Below are 20,941 nucleotides of genomic sequence, written 5' to 3'. Positions count from 1 at the left end.
GTTATCAGTACTGTGGTAAATGAAAAGATATGTTTTGTATCGGATTTTAGATTGGTCACTGAATTTTCATTGTTTTAAATTAACTGAATATATTACTGTGTTCGTGTGCATACCTTGTTAATATTATCCTCAATTAAGTATTAACATATGCACTTTCATCTACTGTGTTCCATGTGAGTCAGAGCTTTCATGCTGTCTGTTCTGTCTGTATGAACATGAGGTGTGAGGCTCAGCTGCACCCACAGACCACATATGAGCAGGCTGCACCTCACCTCACCCCTCCACCACAGGCTCCTCACCCCTCTCCCCCTAATGGTCCTTCCTCAGCATGGCCCATTGTTCAGGCAGTGCTGGATGGGCTTTGACCAGAGTCAAGACAGCCAAAGTAAAACACACCACTTCTGGTTACAGCCTCCAAAATAAAACCACTACTTTACTTCAATAATGTGTGTTATTATTTTTTCTTCTGTAAAATAATAAAAATGAACAGCTTGCATCACATCTCTTAAAACGTCATCTTTTTCTATTATTTGATCCAAATACAAAATTGTCATCCTCTGTGCAGAAATTCCATATGAGCACTTTAAAAGAAAGCATGGTGGCACTTATTCTGCAGCTTTTCTACAAAGGTAAGTTTAAGGGAAAAAAAGAGGGTCGTTACATGGTTTTGAGTCTTCTTTATGTTTTGATCTGCTGCATGTAAAGTGTCTGAGTTCTATGAAAAACGCTATACAAATAAAATGTATCATTATATTATTATTATTATTATTATTATTATTATTAAACAGCTCATAATTTTTGTCTAAGTTAACCTTAGGTTACCATTCATGTCAAAACAAAATTTCACAGAAATCTCAGAAACTGCATTTCTACACAAACTCAAATAACTAGCCTGTTGTGGTATCATCCTCTCAATTCATGCCCTATAACTGAGTATTGCCAGCCTCCAAAAAACCCCAAACAAATACACAAATTAGATATCTTTATCCTCATAGCGTAACTGTAGTCATATTTTTGGCCAAATTGTGATATCTATGCAACTTTACTCTCCTAACACTGCTGCTTCTTTTTATACAGATATCACAATTTGGCCAAAGATATGACTTGGGCATTTGGACCACTTTGATAAAATAGTGGAAAACCTACGTTTTTCATAATTGTAATTTGTAAATGAGAGTTTTCTTGTACGGAAATGTGAAGCAAATATTGGGCAAATGACATGACTTGTTCACTTTACATACTTAATCAAGAAATAAGCTGTAGAGAATGTGTAAATTAAAAAAAAAAAACAACAACAACTGATATCTAAAGGTAATCTGGAGACAAAGGACTGTTATGGGCTACTGAGTTGTCCATAGAAAATTACATGGTGAACAATTATAACCAAAAATGTATTTATACCATTAATTGCTGGATACAGACATTTTACATCTATGTGTTTATACAAAGGAAGTTCCAGTTAAAGAGACAGTATTACATAGATTATTTCTACATTATTGTTTTAGTACTGTAATAAATGAATATAGACCATCCATTTCCAAATATTCACTAGATTCCTACATGACCTTGAGTACGAGTATAATCGAATGTTGTAACGCAGGGGTTCCTAAAGTATGGTACTCAGCAGAAGCCCAGGGGGTACTTGAACTTTTACAGGGAAAAATACATTAAATAAATCATCAAGTACTGAATACAAAATAAATAATGAGCATTAATGCTGTAATATAAAACACAATAAATACATTTATATAATAAAACTGACATTCCTGACCTTATTTCATTGCAATATTTTTATTTTTTATGTTATTGTTATTGTCTGTCATCTTGCTTAAGCTTTGTTAACATTTGAAGAACATTTCTATTTTACATTATTACCTCCGCCAAGGAGGTTATGTTTTTGTCCGGCGTTGGTTTGTTTGTCTGTCTGTTTGTGTGCAAGATAACTCAAAAAGTTATGAACGGATTTGGATGAAATTTCAGGAAATGTTGATACTGGCACAAGGAACAAATTATTAAATTTTGGTGTTGATCAGGGGTGGGGGGGTTGGGGCCACGGGGGCCCACTGATCTGTCTTGGCGGAGGTCTGTGCTCTCCAAGTGCTTCTAGTTGAAAATGAGTTTGAGTAATTAAGTAGTTTTTTTTTTTTTTTGCAGATGAAAGGTTCATTTATTCATTCATAACCATTTAATTTATTTTTCTTTGCAAAGAAAGAGGGTGCTTTTCAGTTTATATTTTGGACAAAATTTGCCTATAAAGATTTGTTATTTTTTTAAATATTACACTTAAATGTGTTGTTTACAAAGTTTTGAAAATATAAACAGACACCTTTGACATATGAACAAATTTTGCCTTTTTTTTTTTTTTTTAACCCTTTCATGCATAGTGGTCACTACAGTGGACAGCTATTCTACAGCTGCTCTCTTGTATATTCATGGATTTTGTTGCTCTTTTCGTTTTTTTTTTTTATTTTTTATTTTTTTTTAACACATATCTTTATTAGAGTTTTAAGACACTACATGTCTTTTCTGACATGAATTGGTAACATTATGTAGATCTCTCCTGAGGATAAACCCCCAGAATCACAAGCCTTCCCCACAGTTTTCACACAATTTATCAGTAAATACATGTTTCTGTGTGTCAAAAATTAAACATGTGTCCAGCTGAGTAGATATTTTTGCAACTTCATGAAAAACAGGTTCATAAGAATTTTTTTTTGTTATTACTTTTTTAAATGTATTTTTAAATTTTTAAAAAATATATTTTTATTTTATTTTATTTATTTTTCAGAAGAAAATTTTCTATCACATTGTTTTTTTTTTCATGCCTAAAGAGGAATAAAAACACTCAGGAAAAAAATTTGATTAAGGTTCTCATAATTTGTGCATGAAAGGGTTAAATTATTATTATTAATTATTATTTTTTATTAATATTTATTTATTTATTTATAATCAAAATTGCTTAACAGAGTTGGGGGTACTTGACTAAAAATATGGGGCACTCCACTGTAAAAAGTTTGAGAACCACTGCCTCCTAATGTGCCTTTATTTTGGAAACACTTCTCATCTTTTTGCGGAGGTGTGTTCGTGGCTCCATCTCCGTGGGCTTGACGCGCTCTAGTCGTCGGATGATGCTGAGTGGGTCGGGAGTGTCCCATTCACACTCCCTTACATTTAACGGCGTCTCTCTCCGGAAGGACAAATTAATTGGACACGGCCGATGGAAACATATGCGTGATGAACAAACCCAACCCGGATGCATCTGTTCACCTTTTGGGGAAAACTATGACTATTTTAAACGACTGACGATTTGGGACACTGTTTATATTTTTACTTTTTCTTGCCCCAGAACCATTCATTCATTTATTCAGTGAAATTTGCTGCAGCCTCAGATTGTTTTGCCACACAGGCCATCTTTGCAGTCTGTTTTTTTTTTAAAATTATTATTATTATTTTGGTCCCATGAGGAGAATGGATCCCCTGCAATGTTTCCCCAAAAAGTACCCAGTGCTGGTGCTTCTGTCCGCGGTCTATGCCCTGGTGTGGACCCGGAGCCCCGTGGCTGCTGCGGGGAGGAGCTGCGCTGACACCCGGCAGGTGTACTCGGAGAAGGGGTACAGCACAGGCACCGCACCGCTGACTCAAATCTCTGGTAAGATCTGCATTTGGTCTGCAGCAGGAATACATTAACCCAGCAGACGCACCACAGGACTGTTAGATAGAAATATAAAGCTATTGTCTAGAATAGATGGAATAAACCTGGTCAAATGATGCAGCAGAACTGGATGGATGTGGATGTGCGTCAGCTTTACGCATAAAATAAGGTCACCAGAAACTTACTGTTCAGTAAAAAAAAAAAAAAAAAAAAAAAAGAAAAAAAAAGTGCATTTAATTACCACAGACATTAAGTTACAATAAGAAAGTGTGATCCAAAAGTATAAGGTTGCTCAAAACTCACTAGAGAGATATTATTGGATGTATCATGGAGAGTTTTCCTCAGGAGAGACAATACCATGGTGGGTTTAAAACAGGTTACACCACCCCCTCCTCCCCCATGTGCCGTTCAAATAGGATGATTAAGGGGATGAGCAAATTGCCAACACCGGTGCAACAAAGAACCTCGCCCCTAATTAGTCTTCTCCTAGTGGCCCACTGCTAAATCCCTGCATATACCCATAGGCTCTGGTGACTAGTGATAATCTTATCTGTGGAATTAGAGGAAATAATGTGGATTACAAACAGTTGGATTTTGATCATTTGAAGTTTTGATGAGAAGGGGGGGGGGGGGGGGGGCTTGTGGAATAGACATGGAGCTGATAATAAGACAGAGTATAGATTTTACATGGACATTTGTGAGAATATGAAAGTGACTGATAAGTAGAGTTTCTGAAGGTTATATTTACATGACAGTAGTGTTCAGCCAGGCCCACTTTTACTGATGCAAGTGCAAGTAAAATATATGTTTGAGGATTTATTTGCCGCAATTCAGCTCACAGAGTCTGAGTCACAGACCCAAGTGAAATATTGATTGATTTTCCATGCGTGTTCATGTGTGCGCACTGGGCTATCACTGCCTGAGTCTTGGCTCACTGTCCCGTGGGCCAGGGGAGCAGATGGCCGAGAGAGGGAAGGATGTAGAGAGGCAGTTTAGAAATGGAAATAGAGGGATGAGAGAGGGCTAATAGTCAGACACGTAGAGAGAACAAAAGAGGCAGACAAAACATCAGCCAGGGTGGAGTTGGGAATGAGACTTTCGACAGAATTAACAGCAGTGTTTTGTGTCGGGTGTAAAATATATTAAAAACAAAGATATCAGACCTTCTCCACACACTGAATGCAGTGTTTTTATCTCCTTGCCGCTGCTTGCATATCATTACCTCTGGCAAATCAAAGCCCCAACCTGAGATGACAAAGAGAGACAGATTGAAGCTGAATAATTCATGCAGGGAAATTACAATTTTCTATCACACCTCTATCTCTGATAAGATTTCCCCACAGTGACAGAACAGGCTGAGTGAAGGAACTGACTTCCTCTGTGTTTTAACATGAGAACAGAACTACTGTGTTAATGCGGATAAGTCTTGGTCTTTGTTTAGGTTGAATCACTATATGACGATGAGCTGAAAGCACATTCTCTTTCTGCTTAGTTTTACAAACATGTGATGAATCCTAATGAGTCGTGGTTTTGTGTTGGTCCAGGTGAGCACCTGCGGCTCTGTCCTCAGGACTACACCTGCTGCTCCAGTCAGATGGAGGAGACGCTGGCCCTTCAGAGTGAGAGGGACTACCTCAAAGCTGTTGAAGACAACAGCCAGTTCCTTTTGACTACATTTACACAGAGACACCGCAGGTTTGATGGTGAGAGGCTGACTCTGGGCCTTGTACAGATATTTACTTCTGTTGAGAACATTGTCAAGGTTGAAATTGATTGAGAAGAACTGTAATAGGTGCAGTTCTCCATGGAGTCTGGATTCAACTGAGCACAAATTGTACTTTCCTTTCTCTCATCTTATTCTCCCTTGGCTTATCCAAGTCCTAAATCAACAATAGTGTGGAAGATGAACTATATTGCAGAGATTTTATACATACAGTTTATATATTTCTGAGTTTCGTGTCAGTTATGTACTTACTGTACCATGTGGTCAAAAAATTCAGTGCCATCCTATGTATCCTTATCTATATCTGTATCCTAGATAGTCTCACAGATAAGCCTCTGTTGTCTCAGTCTGTCAGCACGGCTGCATGTTTGTAGCCGTCACAGCACAGAGCTGAATTTACACTTTCTCCTCCTACCTGCTATGGACTGCTATCACCTTTTTTTTCCCCCTCCTTATCCTTTTTATATAATGTACTTGATGAATCACTTGAAGACATTCAAGGAGTGGGAGAACACGTATGACTCCTAAAGATAATCTTTAATACAGAACATTTTGTAACATTCATTTACCCGTGAGCAGGATCTGATGCGACTCCGTGTGAGCTGTTAATCTTGTAGGGAGAGGGTGACTGAGCGCCTACGTAGAAACCTTGCTCAGATATTAGAAAAATTGTAGGTGGGTGACAGATTCACATCTAATCTCCGTCCTTCCTGTCTCTCTGCAGAGTTCTTCAGGGAGCTTATAGACCTGTCAGAGAAGTCTATGAACCAGATGTTTACCAAGACGTATGGGAGACTCTTCACTCAGAATGCACACGTCTTCCAGGAGCTGTTTGTGGAGCTTCGCAGATATTATTCTGGTTTGTTGAGTCACTGTATCCACTTCAGCTGCTTATTTTCAGAGGGTTGAGATATGAGTGTATTGGGTTTTCAAACATAGAAATGCCAGATAGATCAATATATCACATACTGTATTTTCATATAACCTTATGCTACTGTATCCAGACAAACTCTGAATTTGTGTGATTTTTCTCCGTCTAAATGCAAAGGAGCAGATGGAGAGAACATTTAGTATTAAGTCTGCTTCATGCAGTAGATATCTTATGCCAAAATGTTGACGATTAGCCTAGGTAAAGCAGAGATGCAATGATTCCTTTCTGTGCTTGTAGTCTAGTTGAGACATCAGTTGACACCCCTGCTGTGGCGAATCCACAGAATCCCTAGACAGTATTGTGTTTTTAAAAGAGTAATAAAATGCCAAGAAGGGAAAAAAAAAAGTCTGAGAGGGAGAATGCCAAGAACAGGAAACCCACGGACGCCAAACTGTTTCTATTTTTGTTCCATTTTGCTGTGTTTTGGCATGACAGTCGTGAGCTGGCAAGTCTGTCTGCCGGCTGTGGCTCAGCTTCGAAGTCGTATACCAGACTACAGATTGGAGAGTCGCATATTCAAGACCTGTCTGCCAGATGACTGATGTAAAGAGACTGATCACGTAACCAAAGCACAATCAAACCAACAAACATGGCAAACTTTAAATAAAATGAATCTTAATCTGATTATAACTGTATAACTACTCCATCTTAAACACAGAAAACTACTTCATTCTTAGGGTAGAAAATCAGTTTTTTGCAGATAAGAAAACAGTTTACCTAAAAAATGTACGATCAGTAATCAGTATCTACTAATTGTATTACCATTACTGCAGCTCAGGGTTTTTCCAGATTTTCATTCAACATTAACATGCTTTTTAACAGAAAAAAACCCGACAACGAAACAAATAAATATACAGTTTCTTTGTCTCAACTGTGGCAATAAGTGTGACAATGTCCATCGGATTTCTCTAAGAAAACAGCAGGTGCAGTGTCTGTGTCAAGACAGTTATTCCACCCCGTAGGACAAAAGTCAGATAAATTTGTCACATGATTTAATGCATTATCTCTTCTTGACAAACCTTGAAATTGCTTGTGCACCTTCAATAGTCAGATGGAAGACGCTGTAGCTAAAGTAAAGTGCATGTAAGAACTGTGAGTCTATAGAAATGATCCAAAAGAAACTGAATGGTTATCCTTTATCTCCCAGTTATATTCCTTCATTGTGATTCATTATTACATTACAAAAGTACAAAGAAAAACTTTAGAACAAATACGTTAAATATGTTTTCAACATAAATGACAAAAAAAGTTACCTAAAAAGCAAAGTAAAATTAACAATACACATTTGAAGAAAACATGAAAAAAATACATACATAAGTTAGTAAATTATATGATTAATTAAATAATAAAAACAATACAAAAAAATCCACTTTTTAGGGCAAACTTGTGTTCAGACAAAATTATTAAAGTATAAGCTCATGCCATTTATACATTTCTAAAGTGTCAGAAGAGGCACAACATGCACTTATTTGTATTCAGTACATTAGCACTATTCAACATTCATCTGCAGAGATTATATAAAAGGACTCTGACACTGGAACTGCAAAGAAAAAGACAGATGGAGAGGAAAAAGCACCTTCACTGATCTGATTCTAGCATTTGAGATAAATCTTTGACCCTTAGATATTTCATAAATGGACCCCAAGTACTTTGAAATGTTTCTAGTTACTTCTTGAGTGCATTTATTTAAGCTATCGTCCTGTACTTGGTCAATCTGAACATGCAGACCATTTTTATTTCTAACGGTGGCTGTTTAAGGCAAGGCAAGTTTCTTTGTATAGCACTATTCATACACAGGGCAACTCAAAGTGCTTTACAAAGGCATAAAAAACACAACAAAAGCAAGACATTGAAATTATATTAAATTTAAAAAAAAGGAAAAAAAAAATTAACATTTAAACATTGGACATTGCTCCTCATCCACAGGGGGCAGTGTGAGTCTCGCTGAGGTCCTGTCAGACTTCTGGTCCAGACTGGTGGAGAGGGTCTTCTCTCTGGTCAACCCCCAGTATCAGTTCAGCGAGGACTACTTGGAGTGTGTCAGTAAACACGCTGAACAGCTGCAGCCGTTTGGGGACGTGCCACGCAAGCTACGCGTACAAGTGTGTGTCTTAAACAGTTAATAGTTCTTCCTTTATCCCACATGACTTTGATAAATGACTAATCTAACTGCCTTTTTGTTGAAAAATAGGTCTCAAGGGCTTTCATTGCAGCCAGAGCCCTTTCTCAGGCCTTAGCAACAGGTCGGGATATTGTCAATAAAGCAACAAAGGTGAGTGCTTCTTTGTAATGTTGACTGTTGTGTAACATTTTATATCCAATTTATATATATCAGATATGAAAAATGCACACTATTGATCAGGACAGTTTAATCCCAAAGTGGTCCAGCTATTACATTGTTTGTTTGTTTTTTTAAATAAAATTTTCAATTAAATTAAGTGCAAATTTAACTGCATGTTCATCTTTTTATAGAAAATTGAATGCTACATAACCTTTTTGTGAGATAAATTCTTAACCCATAAAGACTCAGTGCTACTTTTGTGGCGCTTCCAAAATTGTTTTTTTTTTTTTCTCTATTTTTAACTTTTCTTCAGTGATTGATCATCATTTATTATAATATTATCCTCTGCATTTTGCATTTTTTCAGTGTGAATCAGGTATTTTCCCATTTTTAATTTACTGATAATGTAGATGTTCATAAAAGCTCAGATTAAAGTTGAAGGTTATCATATCAAAAACACAGAAAACTGAAGAAAATGTGACTTTTTTTTCAGTAAAATCTACCATTAACTGAACATAAACCAAGTGTCACCATCCACTGTCATTGATCCAACTCCATGGGTTTTACTGGTGAATCAATGTTGTAGAAGATGACAGTGTTTCCATGGTAACTACAGAGCCTCTGAACATCCAAATGGGTCATATCTGATGACCATGAAAAGATGACAAAATGCATTTTACACCAATTATTTACATGTATTGATAGGATTAGTGGAGCATCAGGTATTAAACATTTTAGATCAGAGTTGTTTTGGTCATGAGGTTGCTGTTTGGGTCTTTATGGGTTAACATGAACCATATTAAGTTGAGACTTTGCTGCCAAAATACTAAAACATCAGCTGAGAGAACAGATTTATAGATAGATTTATGTTTTTTGGCTAATTTAATTAATTAAGGAAGATAGTTCCTAGCAGAAGCACATTTTAAATGAGCAATTAAAACAACAGTCCTACAAAACACCAACCATTAAGAACTTTGTCCAGATGGACTGACTAATGAGCGATACTTTGTCTCTGTCCACATTTGAGCAAATCACTGAAAATAGGGCTTCTAAAATTTGACGGTGCTTCCTTTTACTTCAGCGTGTGTTTATTTAACTCCTGTTGGTGCTAAAATATACAATTATGAACCTGTGTAGATTTAACAAGGAGTCCCTTTGGTGAAGGTCATTAGTCCACCCTTTTTATTGTTCCACATCATTGTTAAAACATAAACAAACCACAAATAATAATCTATCTTTTCATCCTTTTTGTCAGTCGCTTCCTCTGCTTAGTTTAACTGACCGTTGCCATGGTAACCAAGGTCTTAATTTGAACCTCACCTCGGAGTAAACTGCTCTCAACATTGGAGAAAACGAATCTCTTTAGTCTATATAGCTATCTCTCTTTTTAAACATCTACTCTAAAAATCTAAGTGGTCTGTCCTTGGCCTGCTTCTTACGCTTCCTCAAAGGTTTGATGAAAAGGGGTGCATTCATTCCTTCTGGTGCAATTGGTTGCACAAGCTCCTTAGAGGAGATTTCCACATTATTTTCTCTGCTCACACTTTAACATAAATTTCTTTGTTTTGTAGCTGACTGCAGATTCAGAGTGTGTTCGTGGGCTGATGCGTCAGTGGTACTGCCCCCTGTGTCGAGGCGTGCCCTTCCTGCGGCCCTGCCACTCCCTGTGCCTTAATGTGATGAAGGGCTGCTTAGCCAATCAGGCCGACCTGGGCACGGAGTGGAACAACTTCATTGGTGAGTGGAGGGATTATTCCCCTTCTGCTTACTGTAGTTCAGGGGTGTCAAACATACAGCCCACAGGCCAAAACAGGCCCACCAAAGGCTCCAATCTGACCCGTGGGATGCATTTGTAAAATGCAAAAATTACACTTAAGATATTAACAATCAGGTGTTAAAGTCATTTTAGCTCAGGGGCCACATACAGCCCAATTCCATCCCAAGGTGACCAGACCAGTAAAATACTATCATACTAACCCAGTGGGTCCCAGCCTTTTTCGGATTGTGACCCCCTTTTTTACATCACAAATTTTTGGTGACCCCAGACATTCAAAACTGAGACATTTTTCTCTAGGAGATGTCTTAGCAAGGCCAGGCTGGGGTGAAGAAATCTTTCTATCCTCCGTTTGGTCCGGTTTTCTGACTGCGACTGTGTCCAGGCAACTTGAAGCGTAGCAACGCATGCGGTCACATGATCAGGTCAATCAAGATATGCCCTCTCAGATGTTATATCCTGCATTTTATTTGAGCTTGATTTTTAGTAGGAAAAATTTGTGGTGTTTTAATTATAATGAAATATATATTGAATCATTAAAAAATATTTTTCATTAGTAATTTTTTTTTTTTGTGTCAATTACTTGAAATTTCAGGTGACCCCACATGAATTTGAGGCAACCCCACGTGGGGCCCCGACCCCAAGGTTGAAAAACACTGTACTAACCTATAAATAATGACAACTCCCTCTTTGTTTTACTGTAAAAAAGTAAAATTACTTGAAAATGCTTAGATTTATAAATTATCTTTCAGAAAAAAATTGAATATCCTGAATTAATATGAACAACCTGAAATGTTGTGCAGTTTTAACAATATTCTGCCTGTTACTAAATGTTTTGTATGCTTTGTAGATCCACTGAGATCTGTAGCTTGTAATGCACATGTGTAAATGATAAGTTCAGACATGATATTGTTAAAGTTGCACTTTTTTTCTTGGGAAATTCAGTTTGTTCATGTTATTTTCATTTTTGTAATGTAAACATTTTCATAAAGTAATTTTATTTTTTTCACTCTAAAACACAGAGAAAAGTTTGGAGTTGTTAATGTTTCTAGGTTTTTGTGCTGTTATTTTACTGGTTTAGCCCACTTGAGATCATATTGAGCTGTATGTGACCCCTGAACTAACATGAGTTTGACACCCCTGGTTTAGTAAGTTAATGTGTGTATATATATATATTTATATTACTTACCTCTTCATGTAATCACTTTGTAAGAGCCACACTATTTTCAATGACTGGATTAACACTAACATCTAGAAAACCTAAATTAATCGGAGTCAGAATTTCTCTTCTCCTTTCATTGCCGTCTGTCACTCATTTACTTTCACTTCCTTCCCCCCCTAATGAATTCCTCCTCCATTAATCATTCATGCCTCTCTGCTCCTTCACAATTGATCTGTCTTCCCATGTTTCCTCTCCCCTTTCATCAAACCCATACTTCCCTCCATCTTTTCCTTTTCATGTGCCCTGCCTTCCTCCTACCTTTCATCACTCTGTTCATCTCCACTTCACCCAAACCTACTCTCATGTGTGCTTTTCTATAGCCACCATTTTCTTTATCCTTTCCTCTTCTTTCTCTGTCACTATTACAACTTGGACACTTTAGAATCAGATGTTCCCCTAAGCTGACAGAATCTCTTTAGCTGCCTTGGGAGGCACCAAAAGTATCATCTCTTCTTTTTTTTTGTAAGAGAAAAGAGTAGACAGAGAGTATCTTTAGTTGTTATTTGGTGCTTTTTGAATATAGTAGACTGAATATAAACCTGTGTGTGCCTCCTTGTCATCTCTATTTTTTCTTTCAGATGCTCTGTACCAGGTTTCTGAGAAATTGGAGGGGCCGTTCAACATGGAGCTGGCAACTGACTCCATTTCTGTGAAAGTGTCAGAGGCCATCATGCACATGCAAGAAAACAGTGTCAGCATCTCAACTAAGGTAAGTGCACAAGCAGAAGGTTTGAAGGGGAGTTTACAGGGCATTTCATACACTAGAGTGAGGTTAATGGAGAATGTTACTACTTTCCTTACATCTGGATATGGAGTGGTTCTCAAAATTTTTACTCTCAATACTTCGACTTTCATAATATTCCTGCATGGTTCCTTATCTTGATATTGATGTTATGAAATTTATATTGGCACTTACATTTTTGATTTTATTTTTATTGTGTTAATCCACTTTAACTTGCAGGAATTTGTGGGATTTTAAACAAAGAAGATGAAAAAGAAATAACTGCAGTGACAGTTTTACATACAGTCGTGGAAAATTTTTTTAGACCACCCTTGTTTTCTTCAATTTCTTGTTCATTTTAATGCCTGGTACAACTAAAGGTACATTTGTTTGGACAAATAAAATGAAAACAACAATAGTAGCTCCTAACAGTTTAATTTCAGAGCTGATATCTAACCATTTTCCATGTTTTCTTGATAATAACTAAAATCACTTCAGTTCTTACATCAATAACTATGGCATTGTACCGACAAAAACAGTGCTTTTAGGCATTCCATGTTTTGTTTTCTGTCTGTTTTAGTCACATGATACACACAGGAGTTAGTACTTGATTGCATAACCATTGTTTTTGATGACTTTTGATGGTCTAAGAATTTTTTCAGTAACCGTAGATACATAAAACAAAAATTTGGAGACCTCTTTTAATGGTATCACAAGTGTAAAAATATTGTGATTCATTATGAAACAGTTTCTATTGTATCTCTATTTAGGAAAGTGCATACACATTCATATGTGACTTAATTTTTCTAATTCAAATAAAGAATAGCTTTCTTTTTTCATAATGATGCTGTGTTTAGCTCAGATAATGAATGCAACGTTTGATGGTTTCATTAAAAATGGATGTGATAGCACTTTATTGTGTATTTTTGCAAATTTGGGTCCAGGAGAGACATCAGTTTTCTGTTTTGAGTTCCCAAACTTGCTTGGCTCAAGACCCAAAAGCTGAAAAAGTTCGATAACCGCTTCTCGACTATTTAAGCATTTGAGTGCGTGCCATTAAAGTAACATAGTTTGACACCCTGGCTTACATTTAGCAAAAGAAAAAGGAGCACTGTTTCTATTATACCCTTGTAAATACATTAAACACATTATCCGCTGTCACAAATTCACTCTGTCAAAGCAATAACATTAATGTTTTCTATATATTAATCTCCTTGATGAGACAGTTAGCATTATAAATGACAGTGCATGACAGCCTCACAGAATGGCTTAAGCATGGCTGGAGTCCCAGGAGCTAATCCGCCAAAGAGACACACATATTTTGTTAAAGACAGAAAAGCTTTTGATTTTTAGCTGCACTGCTTTAAAACATGTTCATTTCCTTTTTAGCATTTTTAGCTTCTTAGCCTTTTTAGCACTGCTATGTTAAAAGATTTCATCCACTCTCATTTCCAAGTTCTGAAGTATGACAATATTTGTAGGTATAGATGTTGATTTGAAGGGCAGATGATTGGATCTCTTACCTATAACCGAACATTTGCATTCATGGTTGGTTTTTGTTGAGTTTTCTCATGAATGTTCACATATTTTTAACTAAAATTTCAAAGATAGTTTAGCTAAGTAACAACATCTGTATCTCTGTGTAAACATAGACGTTCTCTTTCAAGCATTAGCTTTATCAGCTCTGAAGTCTAAATCACTTTTAATGAAATCTTATCAATAGGACTAAGGCTGCGTTCACACTGCAATTCTAAAAGCTCATTTCAGATTTTTTTTTCTGAGTGCAACTGCCATCAGACTCTTGTGTGAACAGTCTACAGCAGTGAAGCGACCCACAGAAGACAACATGAAGTCACACACAGCACATTATGGTTGTGGAATAAATGTGGATCTTGGAGGTCCCACGTCCTCCAGCGAGGAATTGTGACGTCTGTTGCATTTCAATGACATAAAAATCAGATGAAATGCAAAATGACCTTTCAGACAGAAGTTACATTGCAAAGTATCAGATATGTATCTGATTCAGGACCACATATAAAAATGGTCTAAGTCTGATTTGTGCTGTTCAGACTATCATAAAAAAAATCAGATATGGGTCGCATATGAACAAAAAAATCACATTTGAGCATTTTTACCTGCAGTGTGAACAAAGCTGTAGTTGCTTAAAACATCTCCCTAATATGCTTTTTCTTTTGCTGTCTGGTGTTGCTGTCTGTTTTTTCAGGTATTTCAGGGTTGTGGAAACCCCCGACCAGCTCCAGGACGGTCCAAACGCTCACCCAAAGAGTCAGGAAGCAACAGGAGACCCTTTAGGACCTACAGCCCAGAAGAGAAACCCACCACAGCTGCAGGGACCAACCTGGATCGACTGGTAAGGAAGATGTACAGTATACCTAATACTGATATAGTTGATCAGCATGGTTTTATATAGAATTTGAAGGCGGCTTTAAGAGTATGATCAGCATGTGCATAGCTGTAAATAGTATATATATAGCTTATTTGATTTGTCTTTATTCTTGATTTTGTACTTTCTTTTGCTCTTGTGTGCTTTTGTGCTTTGCGGCTGTAAATCTGGAATTTCCCCTTGTGGGACTAATACAGGCATATCTTATCTTATCTTATTTTACCTTATCTTATCTCTTGTCTTATCTTAAAAGGGTTAACTCACCCAAATTAAAAGACCCATGCACATAGATTCAGTTATATTAATCCACACCAAACACACTGTATCATGTGACAGTAACAGACAGTTTTAACCGTGTGATCTCACCCTGCTGCAAATCCAGTGTGATTTGAAGAACAAGAAAGCAAAAACCAGCATAACATGAAAATACTGGTGTCAGTTTTAATTTTTTATTATTTTTTTAAGTTGAAGCTTGACTTGCATAATTATCAGATATTTTCACACTGCAGTTTGTTTGGCAGCCTCACTGCGCTCGTTTGGCAGCTTAAAGCTCTCATTTTGATATAATGTTGTTAGTTTACTGCTTTGAGTCTTTCGTTTTAAACTCAAGTGTCTTGCCTCACGTGTCAGTAGTTTTTGGTTTTATGGACACTCCAGTTAAATACAGAAAATAATCAGATGTGATCAAGCACAATAAGATTATTGTATAGGGCAGTGTGTACTATTCACGGGATTTAAGAGGATCTAATAGCAGAAATGGAATATAATATCCATAATTTAGTGTTGACTAGTGTATAATGACATGTAAATATTGTTTTTACCCAAGGATGAGCTGTGTGTATGTGCAGAGGGTGCAGATAACGATTTAGTCCATTATGATTTTATCGTCACCCCGAATAGAGTTGCTGTTATTCTTTTATAGCAACTGGAATACATGTTAAGGTGCATTACCATCAGCTGTCATGTCATATCTGTGTTAATATCCCCATAGCTCAGAATGGACAAATCAAACACTGACTCCAGCATGTTTTTGCAGCAACAGCATTCAGTTGGTTGCAATGTTCAGCTTCACCAGCAGGTGTCATTAAATATCACACACTGTAGATTAAAACAATTCTTATTACACCCTGAAGGGGAGGCAAGGGGTGGTGTTTTTGGTTCAGTTTGCTTGTTTGTTTGTTAACACTCTGGCAGCAAAACTACTGGTTGAACTCATACCAAATTGGGTTTATAGATTGCCAGTGACCCAGAATAGATGTGATTACATTTTGGAAAAAGTAGGTCAAAGATAAAATCTTTTATGAATTTTTAAAATCTTTTTTTTTTTCCACTTACTTATAATGGGCAAAATTTCACATGTCTGTAGCAGCAAAACTACTAATTGAATTCATATTAAATTGGTTTTATAGATTGCCAGTGACCCAGAATAGATATAATTACATTTTGGGAAAAGTAGGTCAAAGTTCAAATTTCTTATGAATTTTTAAAATCTTTTTTCTTCTTCCATTTACTTATAATGGGCAAAATTTCAAATGTCTTTAAAAACATCAATTTTGTTTCAATGTATTTCAAACTTGACACATATATAGACACAAGTGATATGCTGACATCAGCACATGCACAGACATGATGACATCAGCGGGGTCGATGCCAAAATGAGCTACATTACATGCAAGGGGCGGGGTTTGTTGTGCCTGCCACCATTTGTTTTAAGTTGGAAAACATGTTTGACACGTTACCACAATATAAAATCTACAGTGATGGAAGATTTTGGCTACATCACTCACCCCTTGTGACAATGCTTTTACTCAGAATTATTTTTAGGTAGAAAATAATTACATTGGCTTCGAGAAATACACATCTCATAATTTAGGTTTTGTGATTATTATCCTTTTGTGAGAGGTTTCTGGTTGCTGATTCAGGCATTGCAACTGAAAGCAAAAGAAGGCGCACAAGCAAGCTGAATAAAACTCAATACAAAGAACTAAAAATACAGAAAACAGAGGTGAGGGGCACTGACAGTTTTCTGACCATGGAGCGGTCTTGCTAGATAGAGGTGCTGGGGAAATAAATAAAACCAGATAAACAGAGAAGAGAGTTGCAGGTAAATGGATATTCGGATTTATTTATAAAACAGAAAAGACATCTGGTTCAATATCTGACACTTAGACAGTGTCATGTCAGAATATACTTCACAAATGTCAACACTTGCTGCCTTGCATATGTTTTTTTCACCCAGCCATACCAAATAAGGATACTTTAAAATCAGCCTTGAGTCATAGCTGATTTCTTTCCGCCTCCGTTCAGGTTACCGAGCTGAAGGAGCGACTCCGGCCAATGCAGGGCTTCTGGGTGTCCCTCCCACACACCATCTGCAATGATGAGAAGATGGCTGCCGACGTCACTAATGAGGACCGCTGCTGGAACGGGCAGACCCGGGGGAGGTGAGGGAGATCTAAGCAGAGGGGCGGAGGGAGGGGAGGGGTATAGGTGGAGGAGGAAGAGGAGGAGTGAGCAACGGTGCAGAGGTGGGAAGATGCAACAGATGGAACTAGCTTTATTTAATTTTGCCACCACCAGTCACCCACATGCTCCCTGCGTGGGTCTGCTTACTTTTATGCACATGGATACAGCAAACACCAAGCATCTGGGCTGATTTAGAGCAGAGGCAGGATGCATAATGGATGAATTAATGTTGTGATGCCTGATGCCGTTCCAGCTGCATTAGGAAACGCTTGTACTGTAGCAGCTTTAACCCACAACATATTTAACAAACAAGGTCTAATAACTGGGGAATAAGCTAATGTGAGAAATAACCACCAACATCTTAACCTCTTTCTCAAAACATTAGTATTTATGCAATTAATGACATCTGGAAAAAAAAATAGTGAGCATTAATTTACATATTAAGAGAAAATGTACTGAGCACATGAGGAAATATATGTCTGTTTCCTTACAAATTTCTGACAGAGCGCATCTATAGTGAATTACTTTAACCCATAAAGACCCAAACAGCCACCGACAACCAAAACCATTTGCTGATCTAAAATATTTAATACACGTTGATCCACTAATCCTATCAATACATGTAAATAATTGGTGTAAAATCTTTTCATGGTCATCAGATATGACCCATTTGGATGTTCAGAGGCTCTGTAGTGAATATGGAAACTCCGTCATCTTTTACAACACTGATTTACCAGTAAAACCCATGGAGTTTGATCAATGACAGTGGATGGAGACACTTGTTTTTATGTTTAGTTATTGATATATTTGCTGAAAAAGTCCCCTTTTGCTTCAGTTTTCTATGTCTGATATAATAACCCTTAACTTTAATCTGATCTTTAATGAGCATCTACATGGTCAGTGAATTAAATATAGGAAAATACTAGATTTTCACTGAAAAAACAGAAAATACAGAGGATATTATTATAATAAATGGAGATAAATCACTTAAGAAATGTTAAAGGGGTCATATTTTGCTAAACCCACTTTTATCAGTCTTTGGTTCATTTATTTGTGGATTTGGACCCTAATAGTTCATAAAGTGTGAATTTGAACCCTCCAGGTGCTGCAAAGCTATCTTTATATTCATTCTGGCAAAAATCGAGTGGATTTCTACAACCCATTTTAATTCCTTTTTAATTTGTTACGTTTTGTAACTAGTTGCGTTACAACATTTGTACATATAAGGTCAAGACTTCTGACGAACATTTCTCTGAATACGACATAATTAGCATAAATAGCATAAATAGCAGCAGCAGTTGTAGTCCATACTGAAAATACATCCAAACTTCGAGCTGATTACCTAAAATGTTCAGTTGTTAGTTGAATAAGACAGAGCAGCACAGCCAATAACCTGGAGGGGGTGGGGCCAGGTGCATTTTAAAGGGCCAAAACAACCTTTCTGGTGTCATTACTGAAAAATAGGGTTGAAGATGGACCTGTGGAGTTGAATTAATGAAGAATTCAGACCCAAGCACAGTATTTACAGTTTATGTAGACCACAGGGAAATGTTTTAAAATGCATAATTCCATTTAAAAAAAAAAAAGCAAAATATCACTTCTTTTAAATCTAGAGAAGTATTTCCACAGAACTAGCACTAGGTCTTTATGGGTTAAATTAGTCCCCACAGTAAATTTCCAGTCAATGAAGAGTTCCATTCTATTAAATCTGTATAAGTGGGACTGGGTGCTCTTGGTTGGGGTCCTCAGTAACAGACTGACTGACAAAGTCAATCAAAATTGGTTAGTAAGATACAAAGTACAAGATAAAAAGCAGATCCATGGAGTCTGCAGGTGTTCCAGTTGGTATGATTATTGTCTGCAGCCACAACTCTTAAACCACAGGTGTCAAACATGCGGCCCAGGGGCCAAAACCAGCCCGCCTAAGGTTCCGATCCGGCCCGCAGGATGACTTTACAAAATGCAGAAGATATTAACAGTCAAGGGCGTCGAACTCGAAAATAACAGCATAACAACCTAAAAATAATGACTCCAAATGTTACTCTTGGTTTAATGTGAAAAAAATAATATGACATTATGCCTATAAATAATGGCAACACCAGTTTCTTCTCTTTGATTTATTGCAAAGAACATTAAACTCTGATATATCCTTTAATAATAAAACGTAAATAACCTGAACAAATATGAACAACCTGAAATGTCTAAAGAAAAATAAGTGCAATTTTAACAGTATTCTGCCTGTTTTGTGCCTTGGTAGATCTGATCTGTAATGCACATGTATAAATCATAAGTTGAGGCGTAATATTGATCAAATTTTTCTTATTTTTTCTTCTTATTTTTCTTCAGAAATTTCTTTTTTTTTTTCAGGTTAATCACATCTTTTTTGTTTGGATAGTTTGTAAAATAAAAATTATTTCATAATTTAATGCTATTTTTTGCATATAAAAATTTGGAGTTGTCATTATTTGTAGGCTATTATGCTATTATTTGACTGGTCTGGCCCACTGGAGGTCAAACTGGGCTGAATGTGGCCCCTGAAAGAAAATGAGTGTGACACCCCTGTCTTAAACCATGTGCAGGTTTAAGAATGGTTGGTGGACTTAAACCCCTGAGTTAGGGAACACCTGTAGCTCACCTGGTGCATACCACATGGGCCTGGGGTTTGGATCTGGGCTGGGGTCTTCCTATGAACACCTCTCACTTCTCTCCCGCTTTCTTCTTTCCTGTTTTTCTACTTCCATCTCTCAAAATGGAAATGTGGAAAAAATCTATAAAATGTTAGTCAGCAGATACAGTTGGAGTACATTTAGTGTGTCCTACATTCACCACCAGCAAAACACCCCTCATAATGAAAGTAAGAAATTGGAAAAATTCGCCTGTAGAATCTCCTAAATTGGATTTTGATGTGCCATCTGTCTTTGTTTGGCCTGTACTGTTCCATTTTTGTTCAGTGTTAAAGACTTGACAGATGCCTGGTGTTAGTTTTAAAGCAGTCTGTGAATCTGATCTTGATGTGTTTAGTTTAGTCTTTATTACTATTACATGTATGCAAGGAATAAATGCATGAAAAACCCCTCTATAGGTGCTGCTACCCTTGTTTGTTCATCATATCTGAGTTTATATTTAAGCTGTGTATAGTTCCTCTCAAGGATTTATATCAGGGGTGTCGAACTCATTCTAGTTCAGGGGCCACATCCAGTCCAATATGGTCTCAAGTGGACCAGACCAGTAAACTCCAAACTTTTCTCTATGTTTTAGAGTAGGGGTATTCAAATCCGGTCCTCGGGGGCTGGTATCCTGCATGTTTTACATACGTCCCTGTTCCAGCACACCTGGAAGCCATTACATCGTTATCAGGCTTGATGAGGAGCTGATCATTAATTGAACCAGGTGGGGTTGAAAGAGGGAAACGTCTAAAACATGCAGGATACCAGCCCTCGAGGACTGGATTTGAATACCCTTGTTTTAGAGTGAAAGAAGAGAATTACATTATGAAAACATTTACATCTAAAACTATCCTTTTAAAAAAATCTGTATATTATGACCCTGAAATTTCTTGAGAAAATAAGTGCAATTTTAACAACATTGTGCCTCAGTTTATCATGTACACATGTAAATTACAACTAACAGATCACAGTAGATCTACAAATACATAAAATATTTAGGCAGAATATTGTTAAATTTGCACTTAATTCTCTTAAGGCATTTCAAGTTGTTCATATTTGTGCAGGTTATTCATGTTTATTGTGAAAGGATTGTTTGTAAAT

At 36.9% G+C, this 20,941-nt stretch overlaps 1 protein-coding gene across 2 annotated transcripts in view; it reads left to right on the top strand.

Annotated features, from left to right (window-relative positions):
* Positions 1–20,941, top strand: part of gpc2 (glypican 2) — a 28,447-nt gene that overhangs the window by 2,592 nt on the left and 4,914 nt on the right. The window contains exons 2-10 of one of the 2 annotated variants that reach the window (XM_030146370.1): positions 3,384–3,649; positions 5,197–5,355; positions 6,100–6,234; positions 8,233–8,408; positions 8,498–8,578; positions 10,159–10,324; positions 12,162–12,292; positions 14,529–14,675; positions 17,016–17,152. In XM_030146370.1, coding sequence (XP_030002230.1) covers positions 3,460–3,649; positions 5,197–5,355; positions 6,100–6,234; positions 8,233–8,408; positions 8,498–8,578; positions 10,159–10,324; positions 12,162–12,292; positions 14,529–14,675; positions 17,016–17,152 — 1,322 coding nt within the window. In that variant the 5' untranslated portion in view covers positions 3,384–3,459. Of the gene's footprint in view, positions 1–3,138; positions 3,650–5,196; positions 5,356–6,099; positions 6,235–8,232; positions 8,409–8,497; positions 8,579–10,158; positions 10,325–12,161; positions 12,293–14,528; positions 14,676–17,015; positions 17,153–20,941 lie in introns of those variants that run through there. The other variant, XM_030146369.1, reaches the window with a different exon arrangement.

The sequence above is a fragment of the Sphaeramia orbicularis genome, chromosome 10 (assembly GCF_902148855.1).
Source record: "Sphaeramia orbicularis chromosome 10, fSphaOr1.1, whole genome shotgun sequence".
Taxonomy (NCBI): Eukaryota; Metazoa; Chordata; class Actinopteri; order Kurtiformes; family Apogonidae; genus Sphaeramia; species Sphaeramia orbicularis.
This window is presented reverse-complemented; position numbering and strand designations above follow the sequence as displayed.